At 25.3% G+C, this 17,841-nt stretch overlaps 3 protein-coding genes across 3 annotated transcripts in view; 1 reads left to right on the top strand and 2 right to left on the bottom strand.

Annotated features, from left to right (window-relative positions):
• The window catches only part of LOC107449389 (quinone oxidoreductase), a 12,372-nt gene extending 7,535 nt beyond the window's left edge, over positions 1–4,837 (bottom strand). Inside the window, exons 1-3 of the mRNA XM_016064899.3 lie at positions 4,580–4,837; positions 3,206–3,358; positions 433–605 (exon numbers count right to left, since the gene is read on the bottom strand). Of these exons, the coding sequence (XP_015920385.1) occupies positions 433–605; positions 3,206–3,358; positions 4,580–4,666 (413 nt within the window). The 5' untranslated portion in view covers positions 4,667–4,837. The remainder of the gene's footprint in view (positions 1–432; positions 606–3,205; positions 3,359–4,579) is intronic.
• A 206-nt stretch (positions 4,838–5,043) lies between these two features.
• On the top strand, positions 5,044–10,244 carry LOC107449394 (Dolichyl-phosphate mannosyltransferase subunit 3). The gene is made up of 4 exons (XM_016064906.3): positions 5,044–5,292; positions 6,083–6,112; positions 8,170–8,247; positions 10,046–10,244. Exons 1-4 carry the CDS (start codon positions 5,182–5,184, stop codon positions 10,100–10,102), a joined length of 276 nt encoding a protein of 91 aa, XP_015920392.1. The 5' UTR covers positions 5,044–5,181; the 3' UTR covers positions 10,103–10,244.
• Positions 10,245–10,465: 221 nt separating this feature from the next.
• On the bottom strand, positions 10,466–17,768 carry LOC107449392 (EEF1A lysine methyltransferase 2). The gene is made up of 7 exons (XM_016064905.3): positions 17,608–17,768; positions 15,950–16,015; positions 15,380–15,494; positions 13,749–13,853; positions 12,202–12,274; positions 10,814–10,966; positions 10,466–10,612 (listed from the first exon to the last, which is right to left on the bottom strand). The coding sequence occupies exons 1-7, from the start codon at positions 17,661–17,663 to the stop codon at positions 10,512–10,514; spliced, it is 669 nt and encodes a 222-aa protein (XP_015920391.1). The 5' UTR covers positions 17,664–17,768; the 3' UTR covers positions 10,466–10,511.
• Between the last annotated feature and the right edge of the window lie 73 nt (positions 17,769–17,841).

The following is a 17,841-nucleotide window of genomic DNA, read 5'->3' as shown; positions in this document are numbered from 1 at the left end:
TATATATATATTGTATTAAAAAATAACGTTAAAATAAAAATTGTTCCCAGCTCACCGAAAAGCACCAAATATTTAATAAAAAATATACACTATTTCTAGTATACTAAATATGATCAGAGGTAATTATGGTAATAATAATTACTCATGGCAATTAATTAGCATCTTAATATGGTAATAATTTATCTTTATTATACATTTTTAAAAATGTTAGAAAGAGGAATTTATTTATAATGTTTTGGTATTTGTTTACCAAGAAAATATTTTTCAATTTATGAAATAAATTTTAAATTATTTAGAAGCTATATAATATTTCTTTAAAATAATGAGTACATGAATAATATTAAAGAAAAACAATTCAGTAGAAATTAAAGTCAATTTTTATGAGAAAAATGTATAAAATCCTTAAATGTGATGAAAATAAATTATCATTACTTTATAACTAAAGCTCGATAGGCTGTAAAGTAAGCAATCCCTAAGGCTGCACCTTCATCAAAACTTAATTTATCATCTAAAGGAAAGACATTTGATTCAGGTGCAACTGTATATTCAGCATATGTCCCATGTTGTTCCAAGTTCCGACCACAGATGAAAACTCTGTCCCCTGCCTAAAAAACAATACTCAATGTACAAAGTTGCAAGGTTTGAGCAATAAATTACAATAAATAATAATGAAAGAGTCAAGACTTTGCTCAGAGGTAGGTGAGCTGGGCGACCGCCCTGAGAGGCCAAAAATTCCAGACTAATTAATAGTATTATTACAAGTTTTTCTTTATATTTGTTAAATCTTGGATATATTTTTACTATTCCTTGGATACATAATTTGTATGAGTTATTATAATTATAATTTATGTTTCCAAATGAGTCTAAATTCATTTCAGTTATTGTTTTCTTATATCATGAGTGTAATATTTAAAATAACAATATAGAACTTTTTGTCCACTATCAACTTTTTAGATCATAGAAATTAATTGAATAAAAAATTTCAACTATTGTTGATTTGCAAGAGTGAGTGGAGGGCAATTCCTAAGAACTGCTGTGGAAAATGGCAAGCAAAATAAAAAGTAAGGTGGGCATGATTTAAAAATATTTATAATCATTGATCTGAATTATATGATTTTTTCTTCTTCTTAAATCATAGATTCTTCTAAAAATAATATTTGTACAGCACTCCATTAACTAATATATTATAATTGAAGCTGTGATAATAAACTATTGTTATCAAATCTCATTGACAATAAACTTTTTATTCATGGAATCAAGAAATAAGTTAATAAATTAAGAAACAAAATATTATCTCTTTCTTTAAGTGCTTAAATGTAGATACGAATATAACTTATATATTATAATTTTTCATTATTCATTTCATATTATCTTCATATTTTGATGTGCTCATTGCTACGCTACATGCAAAATAATTTGCTGTTTTGTTATTGATAAATATATTTCAATTACACCCATTTAATTTTATACACATTTATTTCAATACAAATAATTTTAAGATTTATTAAATACTTATTTGAAAATAAAAAATACTACTATTTCTAAACAATTCGTAGGCTTATATAATTCACCACTTTTTTCAGATATGTCATGCTGAATCTTTTAAAAACTAGCAAAATCTGTTTAATACTTATGAAACAATAATGGAATCATAGTAAAATAACAATTTCAGGTTAGATAATTAATTTATATTATTTTAGAGTGTAAACAAAATTTTTTTAAAATATTAATCTACTACAACCAAAGCAAAAAATTAGGGATGTAACGAATATTCGGCCCCTTTGCCGAACGTTCAGTTGGTCTAATGTTTGACAAAGTATTTTTTGACCAAGTTTTTAATTTTTGAATTGATTAAATAAAAAATAATTTAAAACATTAATTTTTACTATACATTATTTGAAATAATTTTTACATATGTTTGTTAAGTTCTAAAATTCATGTGTGTGCAAATTTATGTTCTGTAAGGTAAATGGAAAAAGGAAATTTGAAGAATTGAAACTAAAATACTTTATAACACACCACATGTTTTGTATTGTCATTTTTTTACCATTAGCTTCAGGCAAGTTAATTTGGCTATTTTTTTTAAACTCTCTTTGTTTTAAGGATTGAGAACATTGTTTTTCCTTCTTAGTTTTACTGTTTTCCTTATGGCTCACCATTTTAATGGAGCATATCTCATAGACTACACTTTTTCCTGTACGGTAAGACAGATAACTGGTAAGAAAGAAAGCTGTGATTTTCAACGTTAAAGTCATATTTTAAGAAATAAGAATGGCTTTTTGGTTTCTCTTTTGATCGTTTTCTTTTATCAGCGTTTTCATTATAACACAATATTTTTTTAAAGAGATTTTTTATTGAACATAATTTTTTTATCATCACTTTTTTCTAATAATACAGCAATGTGAAAGAGTTAAATTACTAAAATCAATAATTTAGCTAAGCCAATAATATGGTTACCAATACCAATAATATGGTTATACCAATAATATGGTTAAGTTTTGATCAATTTTCAATTATGACAACTTATGTATGAAAAATAATATTTATTAAAACGATTTTTAAATAAAAATGCTGCTATTTGGCCAAATCATTTTGTTACATATCCGCCAAAAAAACTAAGTACTACAAAATGGCATAAAAAAATAATAGTAAAGAAATAAATGAAAAAAAAAACATAATAAAAAAAGTTTTGCTTTAAAATTTTTTTAAGAGCATACACAGTTTTTAATAATATTCATAATTTAAAAATTGCATTAAAGAACAATCAACAAATTAAAAAAAAAAAAAAAACAGAATTAAAAAAGTTTTGCTATAACATTTTTTTAAGAAGCATACACAACTTTAATAGTTTGCATAATTTAAAAAAAAAAGTGGTACTTTTCAGTTAGGCAGGTAAAACCAAAGAGTAGCCAAAAAAATGTGTAACACCAATTTTTCAAAGTTTTTTTTTTTAAACACATTAAACAAAAAAAGTTTTAAAAAAATGAAAAAATGAACACATTAAACAAAAAAAGTTTTTAAAAAATGAATTTTGTGTACAGCTAACCATAAGTACCAAAAAATTAGATGTAATTTTTATTATATTATTATTTCTTCTTAAATTGGTACAATTATTCAATTGCTTTAAAATTTACAAATCAATTTTTGTGCACTTATTTTAGCCTTATTACTTATCTTATCTTAAGTATTAAGAGTAAAAAATTACCTTGAATTTGGTAACATATTCACCAACTGATTCAACAATTCCAGCAGCATCTTTCCCAGGAGTAAAAGGAAGTGAAGGCAAATTGATGTAAAAACCTTCACGGATATAGGTATCAACAGGATTCACTCCTGCAGATATTATTTTGACTAAAATCTAAAATATAGATGAACAGCAAAATTTAATATTTCAATTAATCTCTGTTTATTTTTTAATTAAGGACACTTTTAAAGAATCAGATATATATTTGGCATCAAAAAAAAAATGTATTACATTTCGCTAATTCAGTTTTTAAATTTTTTTTTTTTTTTAATGCATAGAAGAAAATAATCTTATCACAATGGCGGGTAGACTATGTTTGAGGTTGCCCCTTAATTCTCGCCAAGTTGTGATCGCGGTTGGTCGCCAAGATGGGCCATGTTGAAACCCACTCGTGATTCTGATCGGTTTAGATTTTAGTGTTATTTTTAAATGGTCAACGGTATGTGTAATTTTAGAAGTCCATCAGTTCTACGTTGGATACTGGTTGGAAAGGTTACTTTTGCTTCTGGTCAATAAGATCGAAGGTATATGGGCAGTCATAAAAAGGGACTTTTGAAAAAAAACTTCACCGCCAGTCCAGTACCACAGATGCAATTTTCGATTGTATTTCGCCAAATTTATGTGGCAATAGAGGTACACAGATTCTATTCATGATAAATTTAGACAGTATCTAACAGCTATTAGAGAATTCTGTGCACCTAAATCTGAGGATATTCAAGCTTAATGAAGAATTGAGTTGTTTTTTTCCTCTTTTCTTTCTGTGCATACTCCATTAATTTTTGTTTCAATTCAAAATGCGTTTTATTGGGTTTATTTATTTTGCTTACATTGGGTTCATTGCAATTTTATAAAGTTGTTGCCGATATTTAGTTGAAATTTTCCAATGTTTCATTGAAATATCATTATGTTTTGGCCGTCATTCCTGTTACCGCTTTGTTCAGCGCAAACAGGAATGGTGCTTAACATAAGTCACCAATTTCGTCAAGGGGCACCCTCAAGTATATTTTTACCCCAATGGCAAACAAAGATAATAACCATAAAGTTAAAAACACAGTTTTAATTCTTACTTTAAAAAAAAAAAAAAATTAGCGTGAAAAATACTTTTATAATTAGTACAAAAATTTTCCTGAATTGATGAAAAAATTCATTTAAGAATCCTAGAAAGCATTTTCTTGTGTGTTTTAATTTTAAAAGTTCTTAAAATTTTTAATTTAATCTTATTCAAGGATGCAAGTTCTGATACTTCGTAGATTTATTTTAAAAATGAAAAAAAAAAGAATTAGAATTGTACTATAAATGACTTATTAACTGTATTCAATAGTGAATTTAACATACTTTATAAGGAGTAACTTCAGGTTTTTCAATGTCTTTAAGTATCAACACTTTAGGTGGACCAAACCTCTCTATTCTAATAGCTCTCATTTTAAAGAGCTATTTAAATTTTAATTCAAGAAATTAATTAGATGAAGATGCCCAATAATCCTTACTAATATCAGATTATAATCAAGATAACAGATGAATTTCATTACTTGTGTTTATATTTATATTTCGATGTTCTTTCTATTCCGTACCCAGATTCCACTTTCTATACAAGAAATTTTAACTGTAAGTAATTTTTACTTTGTACAATAAAAACACTAAAAAATGATCGAAAATATTCAATAATATTTTTTTATAAGCATTAAATATTTCAAATTTTAAAAAACAAACAAGAGATACAAGATGTTTTTTTTTTTTGTGGATCACTCTTGACTAAATATCGTGCTAGTTTCGTATTTCCGGTAACCGGAAATCCAAATCGGGCTTGTCAAAGCAATAATAGTGATGCACGTCTGCTTGTTTAATGAATGTTCATCAAATTAGTATTACACAATTGTTTTTAAAGACTTTTGATATGATAATTATATTTTTGTTGAATCGAAAATAAAAATTCAATTATGACTAAACTTGCGGAATGGTTTACCGGTTTGTTTGTTGTCACTGGGATTTGGTATTCCTGTTTAACGAACAATATAATTTTGAATAATCAAGACTGGCATTCTTGGCTTGTACGTATATAAAAATCAGTGTTCTTTCCAGCGACTTTGAGCTCAACGCCTTTTTTGCTTTTATGTAAAATATTATAAATAAATTAATGATTAAAGTATTATTCTTTATGGTAATGAATAAAATGCTTATTAATGATTTCGTTGAACTATTTAAAATGCTATACTTCGTTAAACATTTTATAGCCTGCATAATATTTTACTTTAAATTATTTTAATTTTATTTTGTTTTACTTTACAAGAATATTACTTGTTAAAGACAAAAATATTAATACTATCTACCTAAGCCAAATATTAACCTAAAATTTTAAGAACGTATTAAATTTAACTAATACAGAATTATGGTGGGGATGGTGGATATGTGACTCTTCATTAATACTTCAGATAAGTAAATTTTTGCAAATTACCTATCATCGAATTAAATTCTTGAAATTTAAAAACAAGAGAGAGTTAAAAATAATTTATCTTATTGCTGATATTTAACACATTTAAGATTTTTTTATGTTTGAAATTTAGGAAACTATTGTGACTGTAATTTAATTCCGTACCCTTGAAAAATTTAGCCACATGTGTAGAATTGTTGTATTTTTTTTTAATAACACCAACTTGTATATTGTATATTTTTTTTAGAGTAAAAAAAGTTTTAAAATACCATTTATAAGTACTTAAGTAAAAGATCTTAATATTTTTACAAAAGGAAAGCAACTAATTCAAAGCATTACTTTTAAGAATGCATCAATTCATTTAATTGTTAATAATTGTTTTTTTAAACACTATTTTATAAATTTTTTAGGTACCTTTATATGGAGTAATTGCTTTTGGTGTGAGTATTGTTTTTTTTTATTTACTTTGTAATCATTATATATGAAATATTATATTTCCTAAAATTATATATAAAAAATTGTTTTGATAAAAGTTTGTATTGGCTTAGATAGTTTGAAACACTGAATATTAATGCTAGTAAGAAACAGACAAACCTATCTTAATAAGAGAAGAGTATCCTCCAAAGAACTACCATACATTTATGGAACTGAATGTTTTTTTTTTTAAACCATAAAATCTTCCATATTATTTTCGTAGGTAAATCTCTAAACAGCAGTTTTTGAATAATGGCTACTTGTTGCTCGCCTGAATTTTATTTCATAGTAAATTTTAGCTAACATTCTTCTCTTTTTCCTTTTAATTTTGTGGTAATTTTAATTGATTCTTGTTAAACATATTATAAAATGATGATTTTGCAAAGGTGGGAAAAAAATCAGTGTGTTTTTTTTGGACCTCAGAATTCAGTATACAAACTGATACAATAAAACGCTAAGGTAAATGGTAATGATTTTAAAGTGAAAGGCACTGAAATGGATCAAAGTAGTTCTAGAATAAAAACATGACGAATTTTTCAGTGATATTCTGGTCGTCATTCAAATGATGAAGCACTCTATCATGAATCTATTGATATTACAAATATAAAATAAATTTATTAAACAAAAAGTTACAAATATTTCTGAAAATGGTATGCATCTGCAATCTTAATAAATTAACATCTTTGTGTGAATAATCATTTCGATCAAAATAACATGATTATTTTGTCTGAATAGATTAAAAAAATTTCATGAAGGTTGTGTGGAAAAGCAAACATCCAACATAAAGGTGGAAAAAAAAAACTTTTTGTTAGCTGTACACAAAATATCTGAAAAACCACTCTTCAAATTCTTTCTTTATTCCAATTAACTGTGACGTTTGGATTTGTAGTTGTTGGCTGAATTTTTACCAGAATTCTATGTTGAACCCAGCCACTAGTTTACATTCTAATTTTATTAAAAAATTTTGGTGTGTAATATATTAAAATTTTTATTTATGGTCAAATATGTTTGTAGCTGCCTTGTGCAGATCTGGTAATTTTTTATTTAATTCAATTTGTTTTGTCTTTACTTTTAAATTTGATGTTTTCTCAGAATTTTACTATAAAAATCTTTTTTTACTTAACAAATAAATAGGGTGATTATTAATGTCGAAGATTCCTCACAAACTATATCAATCAAGAACATTAAAAAATTTAGGTTTGTCATCTCAACAATTTTTAACAGCTGCTAATTCAAGCATAGTTTTAACACAAATCAACAGTGTTAATCATTATACTGAAATTCATAATAGTTCAGTTGCAAATGCCATAATCTATACTTATAGAAGGGAATTTTGTATTGTTTGGCTATGTTATTTTTTGTTTCTTCCATCTCTACATTTTTATTCAGTGAATTACAACTGTTAACTAAGCATTATAAATGTACAGTGCACCAAGAAAAAATGGACTGTGATATGGCGAAATACACAAAAAGTAAAATTAACCTTAAAGGGTTCAAACTTTAGACTGCTCTCCTGACCAAACTATTGGGACCATATTTCTCAGATTGCAGCTACCCCTTATATTTTGGGGGTCAGANAAAAAAAAAAAAAAAAAAAAAAAAAAAAAAAAAAAAAAAAAAAAAAAAGAACCTTTGTTTATTCAGAGAAAGTACATTTTTGGGTCTGTTTCATAACTTAAAATATCATCTGCACTTGTTAAATAGCATATTGAAGGTCACCCCCTCAGGCCATTAAGAATGAGTCCTAGAACGTGACGATTGTAAAGATCAAAAGTTATTTAGGGTGGTCCATATTTTATTTTTTAGCAAAATTCATACAATATGTTTCAGTTGAGATTGAAATAATTTAAAAATAAGTAAAAAATTTTTTGCTTTTAGCGAAAAAAAATAGTCTTTTGAAATATTGTCATATTTTTAAAATAACAATTCACAATATAAGAAAAAGTTTTAAAAAATGCTATTTTTTTTTGTTAGACTTTTTTTTAAAAACCATAATTACAAGTAGTTATTGATTTATTTTCAGATTTATTCTTTGTTTGTTGTACTATACCGGGTATATACCTTCAATGACTGTCCAGAAGCGGCCGAAGAACTGAAAATGGTTATTTCATTTGTTATTTTATTTTAAATTATGAAAATCAAATTTTTAAAAAAATGAATTGAAATTTCTATCCAGGAAAGCAAACTATTTTTAAGCAATTAGAGGTTTTAAGTTATTAAATGGATACACCAGATATACTTTTGCTATACAGACATAATTCTTTTTGAAAAATATGCACTGGTTGGATTTTCTTGAATTGAAATAGTCACAAAGTTTATGTTTGTTAGTATTTTGTATTCAATTCTGAAAAAAAGTTAATTTGAATTCAATAATTCTTTGACTAAATTATAATAGATTTGAACTACTTTGGCTGAATTTTAAAACAAATCAGTTAAAAAGTGTCTGAACAATAAGTATTTTAAAAATTAGTAATTATACTATAAGAAATTAAACTTACTTATGTGAAATCTGATCAAAGACATTACCTTAAATAAATACGACATTACAACAAATTTCGAATCAGAGTAACTATTGGTGAGGATTTTGTTAAAAATCAGTAGAGATTTTGCCCATCTCTTTCTGAGCAAATTGCCAGATTTTTTTTAATTTTGATGTTTTAATGTTACCGTATTGTACCACAAAATTCGAAACAAGCATTTGAATGCCCACTTTTTGACACATTTGATAATTACCGTTGATTTTATTGTAACTCCATGAAGTTTCGTTGATTGCTATTGCTTCAAATTAACAAATGTATTTTTAAAAAATCCCCATGATTTAATACAATATTATAAAGTACCATAAATGTTAAATCACACAATTGTATAATCACCCTTTGAGCATTGAATTAGTGATAATTCTACTGAAAATCCCCCATGGATGGATTTAGTCTATTGTTTTTTTGGCAGTTATTACTATGGATTTTTACATGATTTTTAAAATCTAGATATTTTAATTATATTTTGTATAGTAATTTTTGAATCATGCATTTCAAGAAACCCTCTTTTTTTAACCGCTTGTTCATTGACAATCTAACCATAAATCACTGTAGTTTCATCGATTACATTTTCTCCAGTTACTGCTATGGATTCTCACTTTGTTTTTAAAATCTCAATTTTTTAATGCTAGATATGGTTAATTTTAACTAAAGAATTTCAAAAATCACTTTGATGCTCAGAATTTGAGACAATTTATTGTAAATAAACTCTGTTTTGTCAATGGCATTTTTACCTATTATTGCTATCAATTATCACCTGGCTTTTAAAATCTCTATTTCTTTTTTGGTTTGACACTATTAAGATTTTTGGAATTTTGAATCGCATATTTGAAAAATCCCCTTATGGTGTGCATTAGTCATGACAATCCCATTTCAAATCCGCAAGTTTCTAAAAATGCCAGAATTTTGTGCGTTTTGAAACAAACTGCATGATTTTTTGGCAATAGCATTTACACTAAGCAAGGAAAAAATATGCACAATTTTGCACACTTATGTGAAATGCTGCAAAACCTTGGATATCTCTTTTATGATATCCAAATTTTTGATCAAATAAAAAAAATCATACTAAACGAAAAGTTTGGTAAAAATCACAACTAGCAAAAATTAGTGTAAAAGCACAAGATCTTTATCCCTGCATTTGTAACCTCAATAAGTGTATTACTTCATAGTAAAAATAAAATTTAATCTGAACATAAGACAATTTAATTTCTTTGTCAAATGCTTAATTTTCTCATTATGGTACTTCAAGTTATAATAATGCATATAAAAACAATGAAAATAAAATATAACAAATTTACGTACTTAAAAACTATGTATGTAACTTTTCTTTTTTATTTAAAAACATTTGTTCTTTTTTTACAGGAAATAAAACAAGCAAAAGAAGATTTAAAGAAGAGAGGATTTAAATTTGAACAATAAATCTAGAAACTAACATTTTTCTTTTTGTCAAATGGACCAATTTATTTTTACTTAATTTTGTTATATTTATGTAAAATACATTCATCTTGGGCTGCTTGTTTATTAATATGAATGTTATGCATTAAATGTTTTACAATGTTAATTGGTATTTTGTTTTTAGTCGATAGTGTCAATTGCATTTAAACAACATGTTATAATATTTGATTTGTATATATTTTAAAGCTATACTCATACTATTTAATTTGTTAATCATTTTGAAAAAGTCAGGAAAACTATTTTAATAAAATTTTTTATAACCTAACAATTATTCCATGATGTGAATATATATTTACTAATTTTTAAAAAATTACCACACATAGAAAATTTTTAAATTATGTATAAAACAATTTATTAAAATACATTTTTTGCATTACAATTTGTTTTTATGTAACACTAAAGCAGTAACAGTTTGTCCAGTTTTACCACCAAAATTTATAGTAGGTATTTTTATTTCATCGTGGAGGGTCCAGTCTGTAAACAAAAGCAAACAATGTTATTTTATTATTAATATAAAAATAAATCAAGCTTTTAATTACAAAATAGTGAATTGAAATTTTTTAATCGGAACATTAATAACACATTGCTGAAAAAGTAAATAAAAACTAAAATATATGAATGATATATTAAATTAGATCATAAGAAAAGTGATAAAGCTCTTCAGCATAATTTTACCTTTAAAATACAACAGCAATTCTTCTTTGGTCCAATTGCAAGAGAATATTATAAAATAACCCATAGGAGATAGAAGATTTTGTATTGCTTGTATGTACTGCTCTCTTTTTTCCTGTATATGTTCTCTGTCTAAGCATATTGCATCATAAGTTCCTAAAAATTATGTTAAATCAAATTTTTTTTCTAAAGTTTCAAAACAATATATTTGCAAAAAAAACATTATTTTTGTATGAAAATATATACATTTTAATGCATTTTGTGTAATTTTTAGACAAATTTCTTAAAAAAGTATCTGTTTCTTCTGAGTTGTAACACTGCTTCCCGCTTAACAAAGTTTTCCCTTCAGTGTCAGTCTTTCTTTCTGTTACTGATTGCAAAATTAGTGCTTAGAGAGGAAGATTCTATATGAAATTTTCTAGTAGCATAATATTTAAGAAGTTGATCCTGGTTCTCGATTTTCTGTTTAAACAAATTTTGAAGTTATCTTTAGTAAATGAATTATGTAAGTAGTTAAAAAGGCTCTTAATTAATTTCGATTGATCAAGAGCACAGTATTTGCAAAACTTTAAATACATTTAGTAAATAACTGGATTTTTTGGGATATGTCATTTTCAGAAACACTTTATTAATATGTTTCTTTAGTTATAATACACATTTTAACATCTTTTTTTAAATTTTTAGTTGTTGATTTTTACTATTGTTTATAATGACTTTTTTGACAACAAAAATTTTCAATCAAAAAAAGAACTGCGTTAAAGTACTGTAAAAAATTAAAACAATTTAATATCTTTGTGAAATGCTAAATTTTCTCATTATGGTTCTTCAAGTTATAATAAAATATAACAAATTTACGTACTTAAAAACTATGTATATAATTGTATTTTTGAAAATCAATTAAGTCAAAAAGCATCAAATGGCTATTAAAGCAAGAACTGGATAGGAAGAAATAACTTCCTTTAAATTGCCAAGAAATAAAATAAGCGCTGTTTAAAATGTTTATTTCATTTCTCAATCGTCTCATAAATTAGAAAAATAAACATATTAGCTTTTTGGTAAAATGAAAAATGTGTGCAAAATAGTAAAATATATATAAACTTTTAAGATTCATTACACATCGGGTAAAAATGCCATTTGTTTAGTAAAGTATTTTAGTGTACTTATTTATGAAAAAAATTAAAAATTTACTCATTTTACTAACTGAACTATGCAGGTACTCATTTTAAATAGATCTAAAATAATGTGTTAAAATAGAATAAACTCTATCAAACTAAAATAAAAATTAACGTAAATTTAAGCAATTAAAAATAATATCCGAGTACAAAATTTTTTTAATGTATCATTGCATTTAACTTTATTCATTTGGGTGTTTAACAAATGATAGTAATTACCTTTATCTATGATAATATGGAATTCTTTTAATCTTTTGACAAACACTGGGTCTGGTTGTAGAATGTCTAATGCCTATAAAAATAAAAAATTAGATTTAATTAGAACTTGAAATGTAGATTTTTGGTTTAAAATATAATCTACTTGCTCAGAGCTGGGTATTACTAAAATTAATTTATGATGAAAAAACTGTAAATGTTAATCTGAACGGTTGATGCTCTTTTGTGTTACAATTTTTTTCCATCTCTAAATACGTCTAAATTTCATCTATCTAATCAATTGAAGCATTAAAATTTAAATTAGTCAATAAAGACATAATTTTTTTTATTTTTTTTAAATGTGTCTGCTTCTCACAATTCAAATTCTTCTATTAAAATTGATTTAACAATAGTTTAAGAAAAATTTTTCCTTACATTAATTGAAAATATATAAAGCATTAATTTGTAGTATTAAAAAGTTACATAATTAAATTATACAATAATGATTACATTACTACAAAATTAGTTTGTATAATTTTGGAGGAAAATGTTCAGTTTAATTTTTAGAAGAAAAAATAAATAGAAATTACTTTAATTCATATGGATGGTGTTTTCAATATAAATGTAAACAACTATCTTGAGCCCTGGACTTTCTACCTCCGGTTAGAAAGTATATAGCTGTTTATTCTGTGAGGCAATATTTTCTAACTAATAATTTTGTTTTTAATAAAAGAATAAAATTACATTATTTCTGACTTCAAATCTGCTGTATTTCATATGATATTAAGTAATTCTGGTGAGTTTGAAGTGAAAATTTGTTTCAGTTATTTATAGATGTATTGTTTAGAAAGAACTTGCTTTATTGGCTGTATTGATTTGGCTTCTTTTTACCTATTTATTACTGTTTGTTCTTGTTGCAAGTCTTGCTTCATCATACGTTTGTGTTATATTTTTCAAGCTGAGAGAATAAGTTTATTTCACAAATTATTATTTAGATTTGAATTTGGAATATTGTTGATGAGGTAAGAAATATTTTACGACTATTATTTTTTTTCAAATGATGATTCCTACGTTGGGTAAACGTAACGTAAATAATAAATCGGGTAAAAAAATACTACACGTACAGAAGAAATACTGCTCGGGAGAGTCAAAACACAATGTTGTGAGCCAAATGGCTTCAAAATACACTGGAGACAGTAACCTGGAAGTATAAACAGTAAAAAGCTTGCAGCGCACCCTAGGGCAGAAAGCACCAACCGTAACATAATTTTAATTTATTTTTTCATAATAAAAAGTTTCCAAATATTTTTTTAATACATAGTTGACCTTGTGGGCCACAAACTTTCACTCGGGACATGTGTGCCTTCAAAATTCCTGATATATTGCCTCTTGAAGAAAAAATTATAATCCGAATAGTCTATCAGTTTTCCTTAGTTGTTCATAAGTACATCTTTAAATTTAGTTCAGGACCTCCTTTGTCAAAAGCACAAGATTTCTTACTGAAGTTTAAGTATACTCATATACATATTGGACCAACAAAAATGTAAGTATTTTTTTTACCCTGAGCTTACCCAATATTTTATTTCAGCTTTGTTTCTCTCTGCTACTTTTTTAGCTAGTTCTATGGCTTCAATAGAATAATCTATTCCAGTCAAATTTTCAAATCCAACTTTAGCCTGAAAAATAAAATAATTTTATCTATGCATTACAAATTTTATCATTTTTTTGTGTTTAATAGATTATAAAATGTAATTTTTTTTCCTCAAGCATTTACACATAACATTTACTGACTCAATTTCTTTCAACAGCTATTAATAATAATTACCTATTACTATTTTTACTCGAATATTTAAAAATAAACTAATATTATTTCTACCTTTCAAAGGATATATTATAAAGTCAGTCGATTAAATAAATGCACACATTTTTATTTTTTGAATACAATAAAATTATATTATATCCTCAATAAAGTAGCAATCAGCTAATTTTTAAAATAGGATATGACATACAAAAAGAATTATATTTTTTAAAAATGTTATAACTCTTTTTTTTTTTGGAGGGGAGGGGCTTTTACTAAAGATCATTAAAAATGTAAGTAAGTGGTCATTAAAAATGATTGTTTTTTACAAAAGAACTGAAAATACATGTGTTAGTCAATTTTCTTATCATTTATGAGCACTTTCACATAGATCTTACGAATAAAATTAAATTAGTACGTCCACAAAGAAAAATTGTCTTTAGAAATAAAGGATTATTTTTAAATATATATTTAAAGAGTGATACCTTAACAGAAATATAATTTAATAGCCTAATAATAAATTACTTCATATTTTCAATGAGAAATACATTTATTTTTAAATTTTGCATAGTATAAAAAAGATTTGTATTAAATTTGTATAATCCCCTGTTTAATTTTTTTTTGTTAAATATTTTACAAACATTTTTAACTTCATAAAAAAAAAAAGAAAAAAAAAACATGCTAGATTGTACTACTACATTTCCTTACATAAATTTAAATTGATTTCACACAGATGGGTTGTAAACAAACTTCTCACAAAAATAAGCATAAAATAGGAACTGTGAAGTAAACTGAAATGTTTTTATAAGAGAAAATATTTCATAAAAAAATAGTTTACAACAGCCTATTTTATTTATCAATTTTACTGGAAATTTTAAAATTATTTAAAAAAGAAAACACAAATTTTTATAATAAGAGAATAACAGAGATAAAACCTTTTACGTATTTATGAAAAACAAGCAAGAGATTTTGTAGTAATTTATGTTATTAATATTTAACATCTGAGGCTTTTCTAAATGTTATGCTAGTACCTTTTTCGAAAAAAGAAAAAAAATCTACTTCTTTCCTATTCAAGGAATGAATTTGTAGTGGGGAAACTTTGGTACAAATTTGTTTAGAATCAAAATGGTAAAAACTTTCTTGATCATTAGTTCTTTTTGGTTATGTAATTCAATGTTAAAAAAATCATCCATATATTTCTCTGAAATGTACACTGCTATGATATTTAAATTCAATATTTATGATAGAAATTTATTTAAACACTATACTGATAGACATTCATAATTAATATTATTATACAAAATGAAATATCATTTTAAATAGCTCAACAAGTTTTGTAACAATGTTATGGTTGCAACAATAAGCTATTTAAACAATGAACTTCAAGCAAAAATAGAATTTTACCAATGAAATTAAGGTCATGCCATTTCCGCAGCCAGCATCCAAAATTGATGCAGACTTATCTATTTCATTATCAATTAACCAGCCAACAATGCGTTCAAGATTTTTCCTCCCAAACCTAAAAATAAATATGATTTTATTAAAAAAAAATGAAAATATAATTTTAGAACAAAATAAAAGTTACTCAGTTTACAATAGAAAATAAAAGAGAAAATAGATTGATAATTGGCTACAACTAAAACTGCTTCAATTAAATTTAGAGCTACATAGCAACTTATTTTTGAAACCACATATATATAATGCAACACAGAAATGATTTAAAAAATATAAATAATTTTTAAAAAAATATGTTAGAAAAATAAGTCAATCATGAACCTAAATTAAATTAAGGTTCTGAATAGGTGAAACCCATGCTTTGTTAATGAAAAATCTCTAGAAACACTTTTTCTAACTCAAATTTATCTGATTTTTAGATTTATTTTAAATTGCATTGACTTATTTTACATTTAATCCTAAGAAAAGAATTTAATTATGAAATTTTTTACAAATTTTATACTTATTAAAAAATTTTACCATATGTCACCTTCTTCACCAAAGTCATCAAAATTTTCCAATTCAGTTGTATAGAACTGATCCCAACTACAATAAGTAAAAAAAAAGAAAAAAAATCTATTTGAAGAACAGTTTATTCTAAACAAATAAACACATTAAATAGCATACATTATAATTCTTGAGGAGTAAAATATTTTTTTCGTAAAAAGGCTTTGGCCATTTCTCAAAACTAATGCAATTCTTTGTAATATTTTCCTGAATACCCATTCTTTACACAGTGTGAAATAAAAGTAAATAATCAATAAATCGGTATAATGAACACTGTATAATCAGGCACGAGAATAGCCCCTAAGTTTCTGAAAAATATGAATAGTATTTTAGTATTTCTAAGAATTTAATGAACTCTTACAGTTTGTTGCTTCTTACAAAATTAATTAAAACATTAAAAATACTAAATTTTCAAAAAATAAAGAATTATGATGTTGCATAGAAACCATGAACCTAATTTTTTTGAAAAATCCACTGCTTAGTGAATGTTTACAACTTAAAAGTTGCCGAGAACTAAAAAATCAACCACTCGCCTTGTGTTTCAGAACTCTCATATCCATTCAAATAACACTGATATTAAAACTCCACAAGCGTAAAAATTGAAATTTATCTATAATAATTATGATGAAATAGGTTTAAATGCATCTTTGCTTTTCCAGACTTAAATATAATAAAAAATTATAATGAAAATTCTTTTTTAGAAATTCAATTTTAGAACATTAAGGCATTTAATAAACAATAAAGCATTTAAGAAAATTAGAAATTTTTTTCTTCTTTTCCTGAAGATGATTATATTAATTAAAATGAGTATATTAATTTTCCCACATATACTAATTCAGTGATTCCACTATTTACCAATGCGTTATAGCGCATCAAATATGTAAAGCATCGTAGAGGAGAAACGATTTGTTCAGTAGAAGAAAAGAAGGCAAAAACCAGTCTAACTTGAATAATTCTTTTTAGTTGTATTAATCACATTTCTTCACTAATCATAAAGTATTTACTTCTCATCTTTATCTTTCAAGTATAGATATTTTTATTATTTTGAATAGGTAGATACTTTATTTACGTTGCACAATGGGCTATTGGCGACAGTCAGGGAAACTTCTCTAAGGATAATTCAAAGACATGCCATTGTAATTTTGATAGTCTGCAGAGAGAATGGCTCCCATCTGATATCGCGTACCCTCGCTGACTGATCAAAGTGGTCACCCACTCGCTTATTGACCACAGCCAGTGATACTTCACTCCGGTGTTCATCGCTGATCATTGCGAGATTAATTTGAATAGAAGCATAAAAAATTGAATAGTAAAAAAAAAAAGGATCTAAAGCTCCAGGTACTAAGGACTTTTGATTTCCAAAATCAAGAAAAGTGCTAATTTATAATCCAACATTTTTTAAAAACAGACATAAGCGCAATATATGCAAGAATCGCTAAATTGAGGAACTATCTGAAGCGACAAAAACAATATAAGTTGATAGAATGATATTTCAAGCGAAAAAAACTTTCAATATTCTTATGGGAATGAGAGATTTATATTAGGTTAGCAAATTCTAGCTAAATATATTTTTGAACTATCAAGGCTTCAAATTTTTTTTATTAATAGAAATAGTAAAAAAAGTACAGTACTATTCTTTTTTTCCCAATTCACTTAATGACAAGTTTTCATCATCCGAACATGACATTACTTCAAATAAAAAGAATAATAACAGAAAGAAATTAAACTTTTATGGTGAATTATTATTAATTTTAAATTTTGAAATGTTGATAAGGCGTAATTTCAGAGTTTCACAGCTATACATATTTCAGCTTGTAACTTACATTGATAATTTCAAACATTACGAATCTTAATCTGGCATTGGT

Source organism: Parasteatoda tepidariorum, chromosome 1 (genome assembly GCF_043381705.1).
Source record: "Parasteatoda tepidariorum isolate YZ-2023 chromosome 1, CAS_Ptep_4.0, whole genome shotgun sequence".
NCBI lineage: Eukaryota > Metazoa > Arthropoda > Arachnida > Araneae > Theridiidae > Parasteatoda > Parasteatoda tepidariorum.
The sequence above is the reverse complement of the archived record's forward strand: the minus strand, read 5'-3'. Positions and strand labels throughout refer to the sequence as shown.